Consider the following 21,156-nt stretch of genomic DNA (forward strand, 5'->3'; position numbering starts at 1 on the left):
TGATGCTATCTAACCATCTCAGCCTCTGCCACCCCCTTCTCCTTTTGCTTTCAATCTTTCCCAGCATCGGGGTCTTTTCCAACAAGTTGGCTCTTCGCATCAGGTGGCCAAAGTATTAGAGCTTCAGCATCAGTCTTTCCAATAAATATTCAGGGTTGATTATTTTTAGGATGGACTGGTTTGATTTCCTTGCAGTCCAAAGGACTCTCAAAACTCTTCTCCAGCCCCACAGTTCAAAAGTGTATACACACACACACACACACACACACACATATATACACACACACATATATACACAATTCAGTTGGTCCTTGAACAACATGGGTTTGACCTTCTTGGATCCATATACAGATTTTTTTTTCAATACATACGTATTATCATACTACGTGATTTGCAGTTGGTTGAATCCATGAATGTGAAACTTCAGATATGGAGGGCCAACTGTAAAGTTATAAGTGAATTTTCAGCTGTGCCTGGGGAGAGCCTAACCCCCACGTTTTTCAAGGGTTAGCTGCATATAGGGAGAGGAAGAGAGAGAGTTTCAAGAAATTGCAATGTGATTGTGGGGATTGGCAAGTCCAAAAATTGTAGGATACACTGCTGCTGCTAAGTCGCTTCAGTCGTGTCCGACTCTGTGCGACCCCATAGACAGCAGCCCACCAGGCTTCTCTGTCCCTGGGATTCTCCAGGCAAGAACACTGGAGTGGGTTGCCATTTCCTTCTCTGTAGGATACACTAGAAAACTGGAATCTCTTGGCAAGGAGTAGATGCTACTCTACAGTCTTGAGGCAGAATTCCTTCTTCCTCAGAGAAAATTTAGTTTTGCTCTTTCAACTAATTGGATGAGGCCCTTTCACATTATCAAGGGTAATCCTCTTTACTTAAAGTCAGCTTATTGTAGATATTAACCACATGTACAATATACCTTCACAACAACGCCTAAGTGTTTGATTAAATAACTGGGTACTAGAGCCCAACCAAATTGACACATCAAACTAACCCAACACAGGACGCCTAGGGGCAGTTACCAGGAAAGCTTAAAAATCAGTATCTGCTTATAAAGATCATAAAAAAAAAACTGGCCTCGAGTTCATTTGAACAAGAGAAGACATCTGTAAATTTAATAGGGCAATGGATCTGATTTGAGAAGAAAGTTAATATTTGTTAAGTCCCTACCATATGCTTGGCCCTTAAGTCTTTATCTCATTTGCTCACTTGCAGTAGTAGCTGAGTGATAGACCATATTAATCCCATTTTACTCAGGAGGAAACTGAAGCTCATGAAGTTTAAATAATTAGCCCAAAGACACAAAGTTAACATGGCAGAGCCAGGATACAACCCCAGGTGTGTATGAAGCCAAAACCACATTCTTTCTACAAAATAAGAAGCCTGCCCTCTCTACCTTGTCTTTCTAGAAGTAGAGAATAATTCTCAGGTATATATGTTCTTGTTTGGATAGCTTATTTTGCTTTTGTGTTTGCATTTGTTTTTGTTTTCAAATAAATCAGCAGTTCAATTTTAAGGAGTCAAGAGCTGAGGCTTGGGTGAAGCAAATAAACTTGCCCAAGAACACACTTAAATCAATGTAGAATGTGAACCAGAGAAAAGATCTCTTGCCAAGTAATGTAGGATTTTCCCCTACTATGCTTGCCTTAAACTGCTCCTGTATTATCATGAATTCAGCCTGTCTTAAACCATAAACCATTTGGGGTTTTCTTTTTTTAGCTCAAACCTAGATTACTTTCTATAGCAAATGCAGTTCTTCAAATCCTCTTTTTGGAAACTGCCTTAATATTACAGCAACTTGACTGAAAACGCAACAATAAAAAATACAGTATTAGCTATCCTTTTTTACTGTCCACTTATCTTTATCTGAAAGACTTCTGCAACAGGACACAATTGGTAATACTATAATAAATACAATAAATGTCATATGAAGGGAGTGGTGAGATATGCATAATTAAGTCTGATTCCCTATCAGGGCATTTTACCATTGAAAAGTGTTTCAAGAAAGTTCTTTTTTTTTTTTTTTAACACAAAGAATTGCTTATATCTCTCTCCTGTGGATGTAAGTTGCTTTGAATATTAAGGAGAATCCCATTGCCCTTTATTCATTTTAAAAATATGTTGTTGTTCACTCCATAAATTGTGTCCTACTCTTTGCAACCCAATGGACTGCAGCATGCCAGGCAGCATACCAGCTTCCCTGTCTTTCACTATCTCCCAGAGTTTGCTCAAACTCATGTCTGTGGAGTCAGTGGTGGCATCCAACCATCTCATCCTCTGTTGCCCCCTTCTCCTCCTGCCCTCAACCTTTCCAAGCATCAAGATCTTTTCCAATGAGTCTGCTGTTTGCATCAGGTGGCCAAAGTATTGGCACTTCAGCTTCAGCATCATTCCTTCCAATGAATGTTCAGGGTTGATTTCCTTTAGGATTGACTGGTTTGATCTTGCTGTCCAAGGGACTCTCAAGAGACTGCTCCAGCACCACAGTTTGAAAGCATCAGTTCTTTGGTGCTCAGCCTTCTTTATGGTCCAACTCTCACATCTGTACATGACTACTGGAAAGACCACAGCTTTGACTATAGAGACCTTTGTCAGCAAAGTGATGTCTCTGCTTTTTAACACAGTCTAGGTTTGTCATAGCTTTTCTTCCAAGGAGCAAGCGTCTTTTAATTTCATGGCTGCAGTCACCATCTGCAGTGATTTGGGAACCCAAGAAAAGAAAATCTTCTACTGTTTCCATTTTTTTCCCATTTGCCATGAAGTGATGGGACCAGATGCCATGATCTGTGTTTTCTGAATGTTGAGTTTTAAGCCAGCTTTTTCACTCTCCTCTTTAACCCTTTTCAAGAGGCTCTTTAGTTCCTCTTCACTTTTTACCATTAGAGTGGTATCATCTGCATATCTGAGGTTATTGGTATTTCTCTTGGCAGTCTTGATTCCATCTTGTGATTCATCCAACTCAGCATTTCATATGATGTACTCTGCATAGAAGATAAATAAGCAAAGAAACAATATACAGCCTTGATGCACTCCTTTCCCAATTTTGAACCAGTCCATTGTTCAATTTCCAGTTCTTACTGTTGCTTCTTGACCTATATACAGGTCTCTCAGGAGATCAGTCAGGTGGTCTGGTATTCCCACCTCTCTAAGAATTTTCCACAGTTTATTATGATCCACACAGTCAAAGGCTTAATGTAGTCAATGAAGCAGAAGTAGATGTTTTTCTGGAATACCCTTGCTTTCTCTAAGATCCAGTGAATGTTTGCAATTTGATCTCTGCTTCCTCTGCCTTTTCTAAATACAGCTTGAACATCTGGAAGTTCTCAGTTCATATAGTGCTGAAGCATAGCTTGAAGGATTTTGAGCATTACCTTGCTAGCATGTGAAATGAGCGAAACTGGGTGATAGTTTGTATGTTTTTTGGCACTGCCCTTCTTTGGGATTACAATGAAAACTGACCTTTTCCAGTCCTGTGGCCACTGCTGAGTTTTCCAAATTTGCTGGCATATTGAGTACAGCACTTTCACAGCATCATCTTTTAGGATTTGAAATAGCTCAACTGGAATTCCATCACCTCCACTAGCCTTGTTCATAGTCATGCTTCCTAAGGCCCACTTGACTTCACATTCCAGGATGTCCAGCTCTAGGTGAGTGATCACACCATGGTGGTTATGCAGGTCATTAAGTCCTTTTTTATACAGTTCTTCTGTGTATTCTTGCCACCTCTTCTTTATATCTTCTGCTTCTGTTAGGTCCATACCATTTCTGTCCTTTATTGTGCCCATCCTTCCATGAAATATTCCCTTGGTAGCTCCAATTTCCTGAAGCAATTTCTAGTTTTTCCCATTTCTATTGTTTTCCTCTATTTCTTTCAGTGTTCACTTAAGAAGGTTTTCTTATCTCTCCTTGCTGTACTTTGGAACTCTGCATTCAGTTGGGTATCTCTTTCCCTTTCTCCTTTGCCTTTCACTTCTTTTCTCAGCTATTTGTAAGACCTCCTCAGACAACCATTTTACCTTTTTGCATTTCTTTTTCTTTGGAGTGGTTTTGGTTACCGCCTCCTATACAGTGTTATAAACCTCTGTCCGTAGTTCTTCAGGCACTCTGTCTACCAGATCTAATCCTTTGAATGTATTCATCATCTCCACTGAATTATCATAAGGAATTTGATTTAGGTCATACCTGAATGGTCTAGTAGTTTTCCCTACTTTGTTCAATTTAAACCAGAATTTTGCAATAAGGAGCTGATGATCTCAGCCACAATCAGCTCCAGGTCTTGTTTTTGCTAACTATATAGACCTTCTCCATCTTCAGCTGCAAAAAATATAATTAATCTGATTTCAGTATTGACCATCTGGCGATGTCCATGTGTAGAGTTGTCTCTTGTGTTGTTGGAAGACGGTGTTTGCTATGACCAGTGCTTTCTCTTGGCAGAACTTTGTTAGCCTTTGCCCTGCTTCATTTTGTACTACAAGGCCAAATTTGCCTGTTACTCCCGGTATCTCTTGACTTCCAGCTTTTGCATTCTAATCCCCTATGATGAAAAAGACATTTTTTTTTTTTTGGTGTTAGTTCTAGAATGTCTTGTAGGTCTTCACAGAACCATTCAACTTTAGCTTCTTCAACATTAGTTGTTGCTACAGAGACTTGGATTACTGTGGTATCGAATGGTTTACCTTGGAAATGAACCAAGTTCATTCTGTCATTTTTGAGACTGCATCCAAGTACTGCATTTCAGACTCTTTTGTTGACTATGAGGGTTACTCCATTTCTTCTAATAGCTTCTTGCCCACAGTATCAGATATAATCATCATCTGAATTAAATTCACCCATTCCTGCCCATTTTAGTTCACTGATTCCTAAAATGTCGATGTTCACATCGCCTGCTTGACCACGTCCAATTTACCTTGATTCCTATGCAGTATTGTTCTTTACAACATCGGACTTTACTTTCACCACCAGACACATCCACAACTGAGCATCATTTCCATTTTGGCCCTGCCTCTTCATTCTTTCTGGAGCTATTTCTCTGCTCTTTCCCACTAGCATGTTGGATACCTACTGACCTGGTGAGCTCATCTCCTGGTGTCATATCTTCTTGCCTTTTCATACTGTTCATGGGTGTCTTGAGGCAAGAATGCTGGAGTGGTTCACCATTCCCTTTTCTAGTGGGCCACATTCTGTCAGAACTCTCCACCATTACCTGTCTGCCTTGAGTGGACCTGCATGGCATGGCTCATAGCTTCACTGAGTTACACAAGGCTCTGATTCATGTGATCATTTGGATAACTTTCTGTGATTGTAGTTTTCGTTCTGTAGGCTGTGGGATTGTAGTTCTTGCTTCTTCTGTCTGCCCTCTGATGGATGAGAATAAGAGGCTTGCACAAGCTTTGTGATGGGAGGGATCGGCTGTGGCCGTGGGGAAAACTGGGTCTTGCTCTGGTGGGCAGGGCCATGCTCAGTAAACCTTTAATCCAATTTTCTGCTATTGGGTAGAGCTGTGCTCCATCCTTGTTAGTTGTTTGGCCTGAGGTGACCTCCAAAAGGACTTGTGCCAACACGTGCCTCCCAGGACTGCTGCTGCAGTGCCTCTGTCCCCGCATCAGGCCACTGCTGACCCATGCCTCCGCAGGAGACCCCCAAACACTCACAGGCAGGTCTGGCTCAGTCTCCTGTGGGATCGCTGCTCCTTTCCCTGGGTCTTTCTGTGCACAGGGTTTGTTTGTGCCCTCCAAGAGTCTCTGATTCCCCAGTCCCGTGGAAGTCTTATAATCAAATCCCACTGTCCTTCAAAGTCAGATTCCCAGGGGATTCCCACTCCCTTTGCCAAATCCACAGGTTGGGAAGTCTGATGTGAGGCCCAGAACCTTCACAACAGTGGGAGAACTTCTTTGGTATTATTGTTCTCCAGTTTATGCGTCGCCCACCTGGCAGGTATGGGATTTGATTTTAGTGTGATCGCACCCTCCTACTGTCTCGTTGCAGCTCCTCCTTTGTCCTTGGACATGGCGTATCTCTTTTTGGTGGGTTCCAACATCCTCCTGTCAAAGGTTTCTTCAGCAGCTACTTGCAATTTAGGTGCTCTCACAGGAGAAGATGAGCGCACCTTTTAAAGATATAATGATATAATGAAAAATGCATTATCTCAAAGACATCATTATACATAAAAGAGCAGGAAGGTAGAGCCATCTAGTACATAATGAACTGAACTCTGAGTCTTTTGTGCTCCAACTCAAGAGTCATTTCAGAGACCACATTAAGAGGTGGACTTACAGAAGAGGTAGTCTTGTTTTGTCAAGTAATATGGAAGGAGTTGTCAGTGGAGATGGACAGCGTCCATTACAGACTTCCTTACAACAAGAAATGAAGAGGCATTCTAGAGAAAACCAGAAAATCCTATATCTAGAGTTCAAATAGAATCAAGCCAGGGGGTAGCCAGATGTGGAGGGTTCAGCCAGATGGTCTTGTTCAAGCCAATTTCACTGAACAAATTTCCTCAGCTGGTGTCTTTCTTCAAATGCCATCTCAAAGACACCATCAGGTTTCTGACACTGTTTGTGACCATGAACAAGGCATTTAACCTTTGGCTCCTTACTTTTATTGAGTTACATTACAGGGATTTTGAAAAAGAATAATGCAGCATATTAAAATGTTGATGAATGTTCAGTGGTCATCTTTCCATTCTCTCTAGCACAGGGAGGAACAAGGATGTTTGATTTGACTGAAGAAATACATGCAGTGATTTTGTTTAAGACAGCATTAAAATTGGTTTAAAAATCCTGGGTGAATAGCAACGGGTGATATGGAATTTTTTCTTGGAAATCTACTGGATAGTGAAAAGAAGTCTCCATGGAATGAATATGTGGTTAGATGGAATAGAAGGAATAAAATAGAGAAGACAAATGGATATACTTGCATCCCCAAAGAAAGAAAGGGCACTCAAACTGCCTATTTTTTTAAACTGTTATTTTATTTTAATTGAAACTTTCTGCTTTTCCTTCTCAGCTTTGACCTTGTAGCCATCGGTGGTATCTCTGTTGTCTTAATCTTTGACCGGTCACCTTTTCTACCTGAGAAGAGGACACTCTGGTTGCCTTGGAACCAGTTCATTGTAGTGGAGAAAGTGACCATGCAGAGAGTTATGTCAGACCCACCATCCTGCGATATCTCCAACTTTATCAGCCCAAACCCTATTGTGCTTCCTTCACCACTCACATCATTTGGAGGATCCTGTCCAGAGAGGGGAACTATTGTTCCTGAGCTGCAGGTGGGTACATGGACCTTGAAATTACAAAAGTCATAGTACAGTAAGTCTCCAACATACGAATCTTCAACTTGCAACCTTTCAAAGAGACGAACATGTGTTCACATAAGTTAGTTCACATATCTGGCATATATTGTCACATCCTTTACAAGTTCTTGTGCTTTTGTGTCATGTACTGTAAGATTTAAAACTTTTTTAACTTTTAAATTGCATTTTTTAATTTATTTTTAATTGGAGGATCATTGCTTTACAATGTTGTGTTGGTTTCTGTCATACATCAACATGAATCAGCCATAGGTATACATATGTCCCCTCCCTCTTGAACCTCCCATAAAAAGTTTTATTTTTTGTATTTTTATATATTATTTGTGTGAAAAATATAAACCTATTACATTACAGTACTATATAGTTGATTGTGTTATTGGGTACCTCCACTAACTTTGCTGGACTTAGGAACAAATTGGACTTATGAATACACTCTCGGAATAGAACTCATTTGTATGTAGGGGACTTGCTGTATCCATGGGGTGGTCAACAGTCCATAATGACTAGCTTCCTTTTCCTGGTACTCCTGCCAGCCCTGTAATGTGCTGCCCTTCATTTTTCAAGAGAAGCTTTCAAATGTAATCTCTCTGGCACACATTTGCAAGGTGATTGGCCAGGGCTATAATGCTCCATCTCTGGCCGTGGAACAAAAGCAAGATGAACTAGCTATCATGAGGATTAGAACCCAAACCTTGACCTGATGAACACTGTGCTCAAAAGAACAAAGCTCACTGGCTCCGTAGTGATAACAGTATAATCAATGAGGTGGGACCATTTATGGTTCTGAAATTTAACTCCTTCAGAAATCGAGTTTCCTTCCACTGTCTAGTTTATGTCTGTTGTCATTGTTCTTAGAAGTCGTGACATCTCCTCTTGTTTAGCTATGTTTTAGTAAAGGTAGTTGTCAAGTCTATACATTTTGTCTGAAACTTGGCTTTTTATGTGTTCAAGCTTTATAGTCAGAGAGGACATATTTTTGAAGCCTCATATTTTAGGACTCCTAAGGGTTTTTCTTTATTGAGCATTCAGTATTTTCATTTCAATTCTAAGTCATTCAAACAAACACAGTACAATTTTCTTACTGTATTACAGAAATATTTTAATGATAGTTTAATGTTAATATTATAATGATAGTTTAATGTCCACCAAAATGAACTCATAAATCAGACCCAGAATTCAAGTATACTCAAGAAGAGGTAAATGGACAGTCAAAGATTGAATTGGTTTTTCTTCCCTTACAACATCCCCAACAGCTGTTAGCAAAGCCTTCAGGAAAGGCTGACAAAAAATAATATACACAGAAGAGTCTGAAGAGTCGGCACTCTTGTCTTTTCCATTGTTTTCCTGTGGAAAGGAAGAAAAAAACTATATAGTATTTAATGAGTACTTTGGACTTCTACACCAATCCTTTCACGATGTCATTAGGAAGCATGGGTCTTCCTCAAAAGAAAAGTTTTCCAGCTGCTCTAGGATTGCATGATTCCTTATGGAAATGAAATACCAAGGTGGTGAGTGTCATGCTATCCTGTTCTGCTTCTGCCACCATCTAAGAAGACAGAGCCAGTGGACAGCTTTGATATCAAATACCTAATGTAGAGGAAGAAAAACTGGACAAAGAGTAGACAAAAAGGATTTGTGCCCTTAGAAAGAAAGGAATGATCAGAAATCCCCAACAATATGAGATAGACTATGTTTAACAATCAGTTCTATTCTGCACCAACCTGGGAAAGGAAGCAGGTACAAGGTCCTGAGCTAAAAATGAATAAGGACACAAAAATAGCCATACTATCCATCCATCCATGCTAAGTCGCTTCCATTGTGTCCAACTCTGCAACTCCATGGACTGTAGCCTGCCAGGCTCCACTGTCCATCGGATTCTCCAGGCAAGAATACTGGAGCAGGTTGCCATTTCTTTCTCCAGGGGATCGTCCCAACCCAGGGATCGAACCCGCATCTCCTGCATCTCCCACACCGGCAGCTGGGTTCTCTACCACTGGTGCTACCTGGAAGCCCATGTCCTCTTCAACACGTTAAATAGGACGGGCCCTTTGTTCAGCTGTATTTGGAAAGTTGAAAGTCACAGAATACAAGATGCAGTTTCAGTGACCACTTTTGGTTGATTAACGCCATCTGTGCTAATAAAAAATAAATAATAGTAATTAATGAAAGAAATCAAGTATTATTTTCACTCTGGGACCTATGTTTGTAAAAGATTTGCAGAGGAGTTAATGGGAGTTATTTGCTTCTCTGTCACAGGTGTCAGTTTGGAAAAGCTTGTTCCCAGTTCTTGGTACAGCCAAGACACAGAGAAATGTGTAAACAAAATTAGATTACAAAGTTGGCCCTTGGGGTCATTGCAAAGCTCCAGAGAAGACAAGTTTGATGGCATCAGGAAAGATCAGTTCTAGGGACAGCATAATCTCTGTCATAAAATATCATTTGCTGGGCCTGCTTCCAGAGTCCTTCCTCGTAGAGAGCCTAACCTGAATGCGGGCTCCAATAATGGTTTGTGATAGATGACTTCACATACCAAATAAGCTTTTGTGTCTGAATAGATGGAACCCATGCCACTGAAATCCTTGACATTCACAGGGTGATCTCCCAACTCCTACCAAGACATTTTTGAAACACTGTTGGAAAACCAAATGGTTATTTTACTAGTCTTTCCTGGCAGGGGGAAAAAAAAAAGGAGAACTGTCCTCAGGATAGGCTGGATGTCTTGTCCTCATGCAGATTTGGTGCAAAATGTAAAACCTATGTTCATGTAACCTCACAAAGATTCTAGAATAAATGCCTTGATATCCATAATCCATTTAATCCTTTGGCATGCTTCTAGGACAAAAGCATGCAGTGTCCTTGTCTCCCTGTGACCACTGATAAGGGCCAATTTGACTTTCTTTCTTTCAGGTTGTACAGGAGGAGATCCTCATTCCTTCCAGTTTTGTGAGGCTGAGTTACCTAAGCAGCCGCACCCCCGGATACAAAACCCTGTTACGGATCCTTCTAACACATTCAACCATTCCTGTGGGGATGATAAAAGTACACCTCACAGTAGCTGTGGAAGGGCGACTCACACAGAAGTGGTTTCCTGCTGCAGTTAATCTTGTCTACACATTTGCTTGGAACAAGACCGACATCTATGGACAGAAGGTTTGGGGCCTGGCAGAGGCTTTGGGTATGTTGAAATCATTCTGTGTAAATAGCAGTGTTGTGTTCACAAAACAGAAAGTACTATCTGCCTGTTAATTTGTATTTAGAATAATTATGGGTTTTCTTCTGTTTGAAGGATCTAAGGCACTTTTTCATTTAAACACTCCCTTTGGGCTTGTTGAGAGTTTCCTTTTGACACATTTTTGCTTCAAAATGATTTTAGTTCTCCTTTCATGATGGCTGCATACCAATGGAATCACACAATATCTGACTTGTAACTGTCTCCAAAGCTGAATATTGCCTTCTAACTATGACCTTTGAGGGGGCGTTCTTTGGGTCATGTTTCTGTATTTGACATTTAGACTACCACTTCCACTTAGAAAATACAAAATTTTAACTTAGAGGATTATCCGTTTACTGTCTTTTATGTCTAGGATGGTTAGACTCCATTAACTTGTTACTGTGGTTGGTTAAATAAAAAATCATCCTGCCTTCCTAGTCCTTTTGACTTTAAAACCTAGCATCTTACAGGTTGCAGAGACTTTAAACAGCCCTTTGGATCTGTGGTTTTCAGATATTTAATGCCTTCAGACACACGGCATTTTTTAAAAATGACACTCAGATTTGCCAACCTTTTATTTTGCCAAGTAGGAGTATTTTTAGAAGGGAAAAAAAACCCTGCCATCTACTATTGCCTACCACTACAATAATTTCATAAAGAAGGGATAACTTCCTTAACATAAAAAAAAAGGAATAGTCTGTCTTAAGAAATGATACTCAGAGAGACAGACAGATAGGCAGACAGACACCAATGTCTGTTTCTCTTAGTCTATAAAAGACAGTGAAAACTTCCTAAGAGACCTGGCAGGTCTTGGGAACCGCATTTGGGATCCATTGATTCTTGTGCCTTCAGGCAGTAGCTCATGGTAACCACCCTTTGACAGATGAGAAGACTATTTTTAAAGTCCAGAGGAAAAAAAATTAATAAATAAAGTCCAGAGGAGATGTTTTCATATTCTCCCTTGGAAGTGTCTGTCATGGCACGAGTCCCATATAAGTGACCTATATTTCTTAGACTACCATGTGTCAATTTCCTCTTTCTTTCCAGAGGGAACCAGAGAGAGGGGGGAAAAAGACTGGTGAGTCTTCTTTGCCCAAGAGATCCTCACATATTTAAATAATTAAGTCATCTCTGTTGGGCTTTTTTAGAATGCAGGGACCATGGAATGCTTCAGATTTCCTCAGTTAGTGAAGAAGTATTGTAAAGACATAGGGGAACGTAAAGAAAGAACCAGAAAAGGCATCAGCAGCCTCAAAGGCAAACTTCATCAAATTGCAGGCTTGCTCTGGATACACTGCAGTCCTAGAAGGTCAGCATCTGCTCTATCAAGTGAGCAACAGCTCTTGTCTCCCTGCAGCAAGAGTCCACTCCTTCCCACCATGGTGACCCAGCCATGCTGATGACGAAGCTCATCACTTCTCCTGTGGTACTAACTACGCTCGTTTTCTCTGGGCTCTTGCCAACTCCACGATCTGGTTTCTTGCTCTGTATTTTCCATTCAGATCCCTCTTAGAATTTCAGGTTTCATCAGCCAGTCTCTACCATTAGGCTAACTACCAGTGAGGTCATTGGCCCGCCTGTGGAGTCCTGCTCAGTCTCTAGTCCAGTGAATGTGGTGGTGAAGAAAATTCTGGAGCCAGACTCCCTCCCTGGATTCAAATCATCCTTCTCTACTTACTAGCTATGCAACACTGGGTAAATTAATCTCCAAATGCAGTTTCTCCATATATTAAATGGATATTATAAACAGAATGTTACTCCCAAGTTATTATGGTGTGAGGATTAAATGAGGTGAGTGAGTGCTGGTTGTTGGTATGGTTTTGTCAGTTTTGCTATGGTCAGCATATTGACATCACAAGGTATAAAGCATAGCACCTATGCAGGTGTCTGTTGCCTAAGCTTCTCTGATAAGGGGGTTGTTATAAAGGTCTGATGCTGTAAAGAGCAATATTGCATAGGAACCTGGAATGTCAGGTCCATGAATCAAGGCAAACTGGAAATGGACAAACAGGAGATGGCAAGAGTGAATGTCGACATTCTAGGGGTCAGCGAACTAAAATGGACTGGAATGGGTGAATTTAAATCAGATGACCATTATATCTACTACTGTGGGCAGGAATCCCTTAGAAGAAATGGAGTAGCCATCATGGTCAACAAAAGAGTCCGAAATGCAGTACTTGGATGCAATCTCAAAAATGACAGAATGATCTCTGTTCGTTTCCAAGGCAAACCATTCAATATCACAGTAATCCAAGTCTATGCCCCAACCAGCAATGCTAAAGAAGCTGAAGTTGAACAGTTCTATGAAGACCTACAAGACCTTTTAGGACTAACACCCCAAAAAGATATCCTTTTCATTATACGGGACTGGAATGCAAAAGGAGAAAGTCAAGAAACACCTGGAGTAACAGGCAAATTTGGCCTTGGAATACAGAATGAAGCAGGGCAAAGGCTAATAGAGTTCTGCCAAGAGAACGCACTGGTCATAGCAAACACCCTCTTCTAACAACACAAGAGAAGACTCTACACATGGACATCACCAGATGGTCAACACCAAAATCAGATTGATTATATTCTTTGCAGCCAAAGATGGAGAAGCTCTATACAGTCAGCAAAAACAAGACCGGGAGCTGACTGTGGCTCAGATCATGAGCTCCTTATTGCCAAATTCAGACTTAAATTGAAGAAAGTAGGGAAAACCACTAGACCATTCAGGTATGACTTAAATCAAATCCCTTTGATTATACAGTGGAAGTGAGAAATAGATTTAAGGGAATAGATCTGGTAGACAGAGTGCCTGAAGAACTATGGATGGAGGTTCATGACATTGTACAGGAGACAGGGATCAAGACCATCCCCATGGAAAGGAAATGCAAAAAAGCAAAATGGCTGTCGGGAGGCCTTACAAATGGCTGTGAAAAGAAGAGAAGTGAAAAGCAAAGGAGAAGAGGAAAGATATAAGCATCTGAATGCAGAGTTCCAAAGAATAGCAAGAAGAGATAAGAAAGCCTTCCTCAGTGATCAATGCAAAGAATTAGAGGAAAACAACAGAATGGGAAAGACTAGAGATCTCTTCAAGAAAATTAGATATACCAAGGGAACATTTCATGCAAAGATGGGCTCGATAAAGGACAGAAATGGTATGGACCTAACAGAAGCAGAAGATATGAAGAAGAGGTGGCAAGAATACACAGAAGAATTGTAGAAAAAAAGATCTTCATGACCCAGATAATCATGATGGTGTGATCACTCACCTAGAGCCAGACATCCTGGAATGTGAAGTCAAGTGGGCCTTAGAAAGCATCACTACGAACAAAGCTAGTGGAGGTGATGGAATTCCAGTTGAGCTATTTCAAATCCTGAAAGATGATGCTGTGAAAGTGCTGCACTCAATATGCCAGCAAATTTGGAAAACTCAGCAGTGGCCACAGGACTGGAAAAGGCCCGTTTTCATTCCAATCCCAAAGAAAGGCAATGCCAAAGAATGCTCAAACTACTGCACAATTGCACTCATCTCACATGCTAGTAAAGTAATGCTCAAAATTCTCCAAGCCAGGCTTCAGCAATATGTGAACCATGAACTTCCAGATGTTCAAGCTGGTTTTAGAAAAGGCAGAGGAACCAGAGATCAAATTGCCAACATTTGCTGGATCATGGAAAAAGCAAGAGAGTTCCAGAAAAACATCTATTTCTGCTTTATTGACTATGCCAAAGCCTTTGACTGTGTGGATCACAATAAACTGTGGAAAATTCTGAAAGAGATGGGAATACTAGACCACCTGACCTGCCTCTTGAGAAACCTATATGCAGGTCAGGAAGCAACAGTTAGAACTGGACATGGAACACCAGACTGGTTCCAAATAGGAAAAGGAGTACGTCAAGGCTGTATATTTTCACCCTGCTTATTTAACTTATATGCAGAGTACATCATGAGAAATGCTGGACTGGAAGAAACACAAGTTGGAATCAAGATTTCCAGGAGAAATATCAATAACCTCAGATATGCAGATGACACCACCCTTATGGCAGAAAGTGAAGAGGAACTAAAAAGCCTCTTGATGAAAGTGAAAGTGGAGAGTGAAAAAAATGGCTTAAAGCTCAACATTCAGAAAACGAAGATCACGGCATCTGGTTCCATCATTTCATGGCAAATAGATGGGGAAACAGTGGAAACAGTGTCAGAGTTTATTTTTTGGGGCTCCAAAATCATTGCAGATGGTGACTGCAGCCATGAAATTAAAAGACGCTTACTCCTTGGAAGAAAAGTTATGACCAACCTAGATAGCATATTCAAAAGCAGAGACATTACTTTGCCAACAAAGGTCCGTCTAGTCAAGGCTATGATTTTTCCAGTGGTCATGTATAGATGTGATAGTTAGACTGTGAAGAAAGCTGAGCACCGAAGAATTGATGCTTTTGAACTGTGGTGTTGGAGAAGACTTTTAAGAGTCCCTTGGACTGCAAGGAGATCCAACCAGTCCATTCTAAAGGAGATCAGCCCTGGGTGTTCTTTGAAAGGAATGATGCTAAAGCTGAAACTCCAGTACTTTGGCCACCTCATGTGAAGAGTTGACTCATTGGAAAAGACTCTGATGCTGGGAGGGATTGGGGGCAGGAGTAAAAGTGGACGACAGAGGATGAGATGGCTGGATGGCATCACCGACTCGATGGACATGAGTTTGGGTGAACTCCGGGAGATGGTGATGGACAGGGAGGCCTGGCATGCTGCGATTCATGGGGTCGCAAAGAGTTGGACACGACTGAGTGACTGAACTGAACTGATTATGGGTTTAATAGGTAGGTACCAGTGGCACTTGTAGTAAAGAACCTGCCTGCCATTGCAGGAGATGTAAGAGACATGAGTTTGATCCCTGGGTCAGGAAGATCCCCTGGAGGTGGGCATGGCAACCCACTCCAATATTCTTGCCTGGGACCATGGCCAGAGGACCCTGGTGGGCTACAGTCCATGGAGTCACAAAGAGTCAGACAACTGAAACAACTTTATATGTACACACTGTTAATTATTCTCATTTTGCCTTCCCTCACACACACACACACACACACACACACAGAGTCTCTTCTCTGCCCTTTTCTGTGCTTTGAAAGACTGCCTTCTATGGATCACATTGTCTGGATTCCTTTACTCTCTGGCTTCTCTTTTGATTTGGTCAGTGGATGGCACCATCAAGGGCCAGCAGAATGGAAGGAGGATGGTGGTCAGGGTATTTATCCTTCTCCCTGCTTCACTGCACTGCTGGCAGTGACTGCACTGGAAGATGGCAGCTCCTGTTGAGGAGCCCCTCCTCCAAGTCCCCACACTCTCTCCAGATCACTCCCTCCCTTAACCCCTCTCTGCAAGGCCAGACAGCTTCCCACAGTTTCCAGTCCCTGAGTAAATCACGATCCTTGTTAATTCCCTTCACCCTGCTCACGCCTCTGTAAATAGTCCCTTCATTCAACTCTCTGAACACTTCTGAGTGTGATAGCTAACTCTGGCTGGGACCCTGGCTGATGCATACTCAAAGCTTCATATTCCCCTCTCCAGGATATGATCCTAAAGCCTTTTATTCACCTCCTGAATGTGTGCTAAGTCACTTCAGTCATGTCTGACTCTTTGTGACCCTATGGACTGTAGCCCACCAGGCTCCTTGTCCGTGAAATTCTCAAGGCGAGGATACTGGAGTGGGCTGCCATGCCCTCCTCCAGGGGATCTTTCTGACCCTGGGACTGAACCTGGGTCTCCTGCATTGGCAGGCAGATTCTTTACCACTACTGCCACCTGAGAAGCCCCTTTGCTTCAGTAGAATAACCTTAAATTCCTCTAACTTTTCTCCACAGGGCTTTGTTTTCCAAATCTTTATGACTTTTATCAAAACCCTTGCCGGGTTGTTAGATTTGAGGGTTTTTGTTTTGTTTTACTTTTTTCTTGAGTTATAACGCAGCAATTTATCCAGTACTCTGATGAAGAGCTGAACAAGACAGTGCCTAGCAGAAATTCCTTGCTGGGGTTCACATAAATGCAGCTCAGCCTGACTTTTAAAAAAAGTAACAGCTTTATCAACGTATAATTCACATACCATAAAGTTTACTCATTTAAAGCGTGCAATTCAGTGGGTTTTAGTATTATCACAAGTTTGTACAACCATCACCAACATCTCATTCCAGAACATTTTCAACAGCACATCACAAAGTAGCCCTAAACACATTAGCAGTCACTCTCCACTTCTCCTTCCCCTCGAGACCCTGGCAACCACCAGTCTCCTTTCTGTCTCTATGGGTTTACCTATTCTGGATATTTCAAACACAGTCATACAATATGTGGTCTTTTGCATCTGGCTTCTTTCAGTTGACGTGTTTCCCAAGTTCATCCACGTCATAACAGGTGTCAGTCCTTCGTTCCTTTTTATGACTGAATAATATTCCATTGCATGGATATACCACATTTGTTTGTCCAGTCATCAACTGGTTGACATGTGGGTTGTTTCCACCTTTTGACTATTGTGAATAATGCTGCTATTAACATTTTTATATAAATATTGGTATGAATACCTGTTTTCAATTCTTTGGAGAATATACCTAGGAGTAGAATTGTTAGGTCATATGGTAATTCTGTTTGACTTGTTGAGGAGCCATCAAATTGTTTTCCACAGTGACTGCACTGTTTTATCAACCTCACTTTATGTATAAAAATGTGTTGTACCCCTTCCTTTTAAATACTCCCAGTGTTGAAGATTCTCAAATTATCCTCCTTGTTATAGTTAAGCACTCTTAATGACTTAGTTTCTCATATATCCATGGATGCAGCTTCCCTGATGGGTCAGACTGTAAAGAATCTGCCTGCAATCCAGAAGACCCAGGTTCAATCCCTGGGTGAGGAAGATACCTTGGAAAAGGGAATAACTACCCACTCCAGTATTCTTGTCCGGGAAATCCCATGGACAGAGGGGCCTGGCAGGCTACAGTTCATGGGGTCACCGAGTTGGACACAACTGAGCATTGAATAAACAACTAAATCACAAAAAGAAGCAATAGTGTTCTAGTATACACACCAGTTGGAGAAGGCAACGGCACCCCACTCCAGTATTCTTGCCTGGAAAATCCCATGGACGGAGGAGCCTGGTAGGCTGCAGTCCATGGGGTCGCAAAGAGTCAGACATGACTGAGCGACTTCACTTTCACTTTTCACTTTCGTGCATTGGAGAAGGAAATGGCAACCCACTCCAGTGTTCCTGCCTGGAGAATCCCAGTGATGGCGGAGCCTGGTGGGCTGCCGTCTATGGGGTCGCACAGAGTTGGACACGACTGAAGTGACTTAGCAGCAGCATAAGTGCTGAAGGATTCGTCCCTACTGTTTGCCTATGGATGTTGATTTACTTCCTATTTCTACAATTATGTTTCTGGTCAAAACTTGCTCCAGCATTCTGACTACAAAAATGGCCTTAATTAAAATGCTGAAATATATATTGTTGGTTCCTTTTAAAAGCTAATAACAGTAATAAAAGCAGGAGACAACTGACCCACTCAGAAATATCCAAGGGAGAGGGGAAAATGTTCCTCATGGTGTTTTATGTGCACTTAAGGGACATATTTTTTTTTGAGTAGAGAAAGAAAATTGGCAAGGATCCCAAGGGAAACAGCCAAAATAATTTCAAGTGTGGTACCTAAGATGGAATATGGATTCTTTACCTTGTAGGAAATGTTCCTGATAACTTAATCATGGTTAAAGGGATTTTATTTACTACCTCGTCTCCATTTCCATCTCCACAGAGACTAAGGGAATTTTCCTGACAGTAGTAAAGCATTAGGACAAGCGGTAGAATGAAGCTGGAGAATCAACTTCTCTGAAAATGGATTGTGAACACCTTAAGAATATAACAGACAATAAATAGTTCACGTGATAAATGGATAGAGCAAAGGGATCAAGTATGTTACCATCGTGTCCATACCTTAATAGATATGATTGAATCTTTGGAAGGAATGATGCTAAAGCTGAAACGCTAGTACTTTGGCCACCTCATGCGAAGAATTGACTCATTGGAAAAGACTCTGATGCTGGGAGGGATTGGGGGCAGGAGGAGAAGGGGACGACAGAGGATGAGATGGCTGGATGGCATCACTGACTCGATGGAAGTGAGTCTGAGTGAACTCTGGGAGTCGGTGATGGACAGAGAGGCCTGGTGTGCTGCAATTCGTGGGGTCGCAAAGAGTCGGACACAACTGAGGGACTGATCTGATCTGAAGCAAAGAAGAAAACACTTAGCTGTATTCCTGGCCATATCTTATCATCACTTAACTGATGTGAGAAGAAACAGAGTAAATTTTGCACCAGATATTAATAATGGTGCTATATATGACACTTCTCAGATTTGCTTCAATTTCAGAAGTCTTAGTATAGCCTTTTGGTAGGTGGAATAATATCCATCACCTCCCAAAGATGTAAATAAATTATGTTACACAGCAAAAGATCATTAAGGTTATAGATGGCATTAGAGTTGCCAAGCAGCTGAGCTTGAGATGGAATAACTATCCTGGATTGTCCAGGTTGATCCATTATTATCACAGAGGTCCTTAAAAGTGGAAGAAGGAGGCAGAAGGGGAGGTCAGAGTTAGAGGGAAATATAACTATAGAAGGAACGCACAGCAAGATGCAGTCTTGCTGGCTTGGAGGATGAAAGAAGGGAGCCAAGGACCAAGGAATGTAGGTGGCCTCTAGAAGCTGGAAAAGGCAAGGAAATAAAATCTCCCCTAGAGACTTCAGAAGGAATTCATCCCACTGCGCCCTTGAATTTAGCTCAATGAGACCCTTTTCAGACTTCTGACCTCCTTATCTGTAAGATGATAAATCTGTCCTGTTTGAAGCCTTTCAGTTTGTCCAGATATCTTACAACAGCACTAGGAAACAAACCTTGACCACTATTCCTACAGTCCCAGTTTCAGCTGGAATTTTGATTAAAACTATGGCTTGAAAGATCTGCTCTTCTTCCTTCCCATGCCTGTTAAACGTGAACCTGTCCCCCCCAACCCCCGTTTCTGGGTGTTGGAGAAAGAAGTCAGATGTAAACAAGCTGAGTCTGAAATCACGTGAATACCTAAGTTGAAATGCCCACTAAGTGTGAAATGTAGGACTCTTTCCCATATGGTTCAGCTGTGGGAAATTGATGTAATCTCTAAGGGCTCAAGTGTCACAAAAGAAGAATAAATTGTTCAGACACAGGCAAAAGGAGAAAAGGAGAACCTGAGATCCTAAGGTATCCCACCAGTTTTTATAATGAAACAGATTTTGCAATGAGAGGGATAGTACCAGAATGAATAAATTACCAACGGAGGCTGTGCAAACTAATTCCTTGGAGAAGTATCAATGGCAGCTGATAAGATTGATTAATCCAAGAACAATATTGATTAAGTGGAAGAAGAGGAAAATCACCCCCAGGGTTGCAGTACAAAAACCACAATCACTAGTTCATCCAGCTTAAAGATTTTGTTGTCTGATACACAGACAAGACTCCCCTGCTAAAAACTCCATGTGAGCATTTGAAATAATTTGGCCTTAGTACTTTATTCTCTGGCTCTAAAAAGGCATGATGTCTGAAAATCATTGTATATTATTTTGTTTCTTTCCCAACTCTGCTCCTTGCAAAACAGTGTTAAAAAGAATCATTATTTTTAAGTTCACAGTGCTGTTAAAATTCTAGAGACAGCTTATTTAATGTGACAGACTGGCTTGTTCAGGAGCTCTGATCTGCATCCATTATATAAATTTTGTCAAAATAATTCCCTCTGTCCGCCTGTGTCCGCATACATTATCAATATATAGTAATGCATTCTGCCTGGTCTTCATTTTAATTAAATTAAATTGCAGTGGTTAGGAGTCCTGGAAGTTCAGGAAATCAGCCATCCACCTTTAGTAGCACTGCTATAAACAATTCTACTTTTCTTCAAGGTTATTGGCAACAACAATTGCGTAATTATTTAGTACATTAGTTTGGCAAGAAAGAGTGGTGATTCAGGAAGAACTAGACTTCCTAAAGGTTCATGACACAAAGGAGTCTGTCTAAATTGTGTTAGAAGAAACAAGGGAACATTAATGGTAATAGGTGCTAAGCTACGGTTGCTTTGTGCACACAAAACATCCCTGAGAACGATGCTTTAGTGTTCATAAATTTCCCTTCAGTAAAGCCTAAGCAGGCTGGGCAGCCACAAAAATAGCATCCACTGAATATTTTAATAGTAAATGGGTAGTGCTTTACAATTTGCAAAGTACTTTCACATACATTTTCTCATTTTAATCCTTAGAACATTCCTGCCTGGTAGGCATGGCACGATGAATGTGATCTTCATTTTACAGAGCAGAAAAGCAAGGTTCAGAAAGAGCAAGTGACTTGCCAAAAGACCTTTCCCAAGCAGGGATTCAAACTTGAATCTCACCATCCTGAGTTCTGTATGCCTTTCACTGCTGCCTATCTTCACTAAAGGGACCAATCCACCTTACCCAATTCAACGCCCCAGTGGCCTTCTGTCCAAGAAGCTAGCAGAGATAATAATCTTTCATCATTTCTCTCCACTTATAAATTTGTAATCATTAACTGAGAGCAGGGCTGTTTTATCCATTCAGCTTTTCAGTCGCAGCACC

At 41.3% G+C, this 21,156-nt stretch overlaps 1 protein-coding gene across 2 annotated transcripts in view; it reads left to right on the forward strand.

Moving 5' to 3' along the window:
* The window catches only part of TENM1 (teneurin transmembrane protein 1), a 904,402-nt gene that overhangs the window by 747,920 nt on the left and 135,326 nt on the right, over positions 1 to 21,156 (forward strand). For both annotated transcript variants that reach the window (XM_086388154.1, XM_086388153.1), the window contains 2 exons: positions 7,012 to 7,273; positions 10,223 to 10,490. In XM_086388154.1, coding sequence (XP_086244280.1) covers positions 7,012 to 7,273; positions 10,223 to 10,490 — 530 coding nt within the window. The remainder of the gene's footprint in view (positions 1 to 7,011; positions 7,274 to 10,222; positions 10,491 to 21,156) is intronic.

This window comes from Bos grunniens, chromosome X (assembly GCF_055505025.1).
Source record: "Bos grunniens cultivar Pamir isolate PY7600 chromosome X, Bosgru_T2T1.0, whole genome shotgun sequence".
In the NCBI taxonomy this organism is placed as follows: domain Eukaryota; kingdom Metazoa; phylum Chordata; class Mammalia; order Artiodactyla; family Bovidae; genus Bos; species Bos grunniens.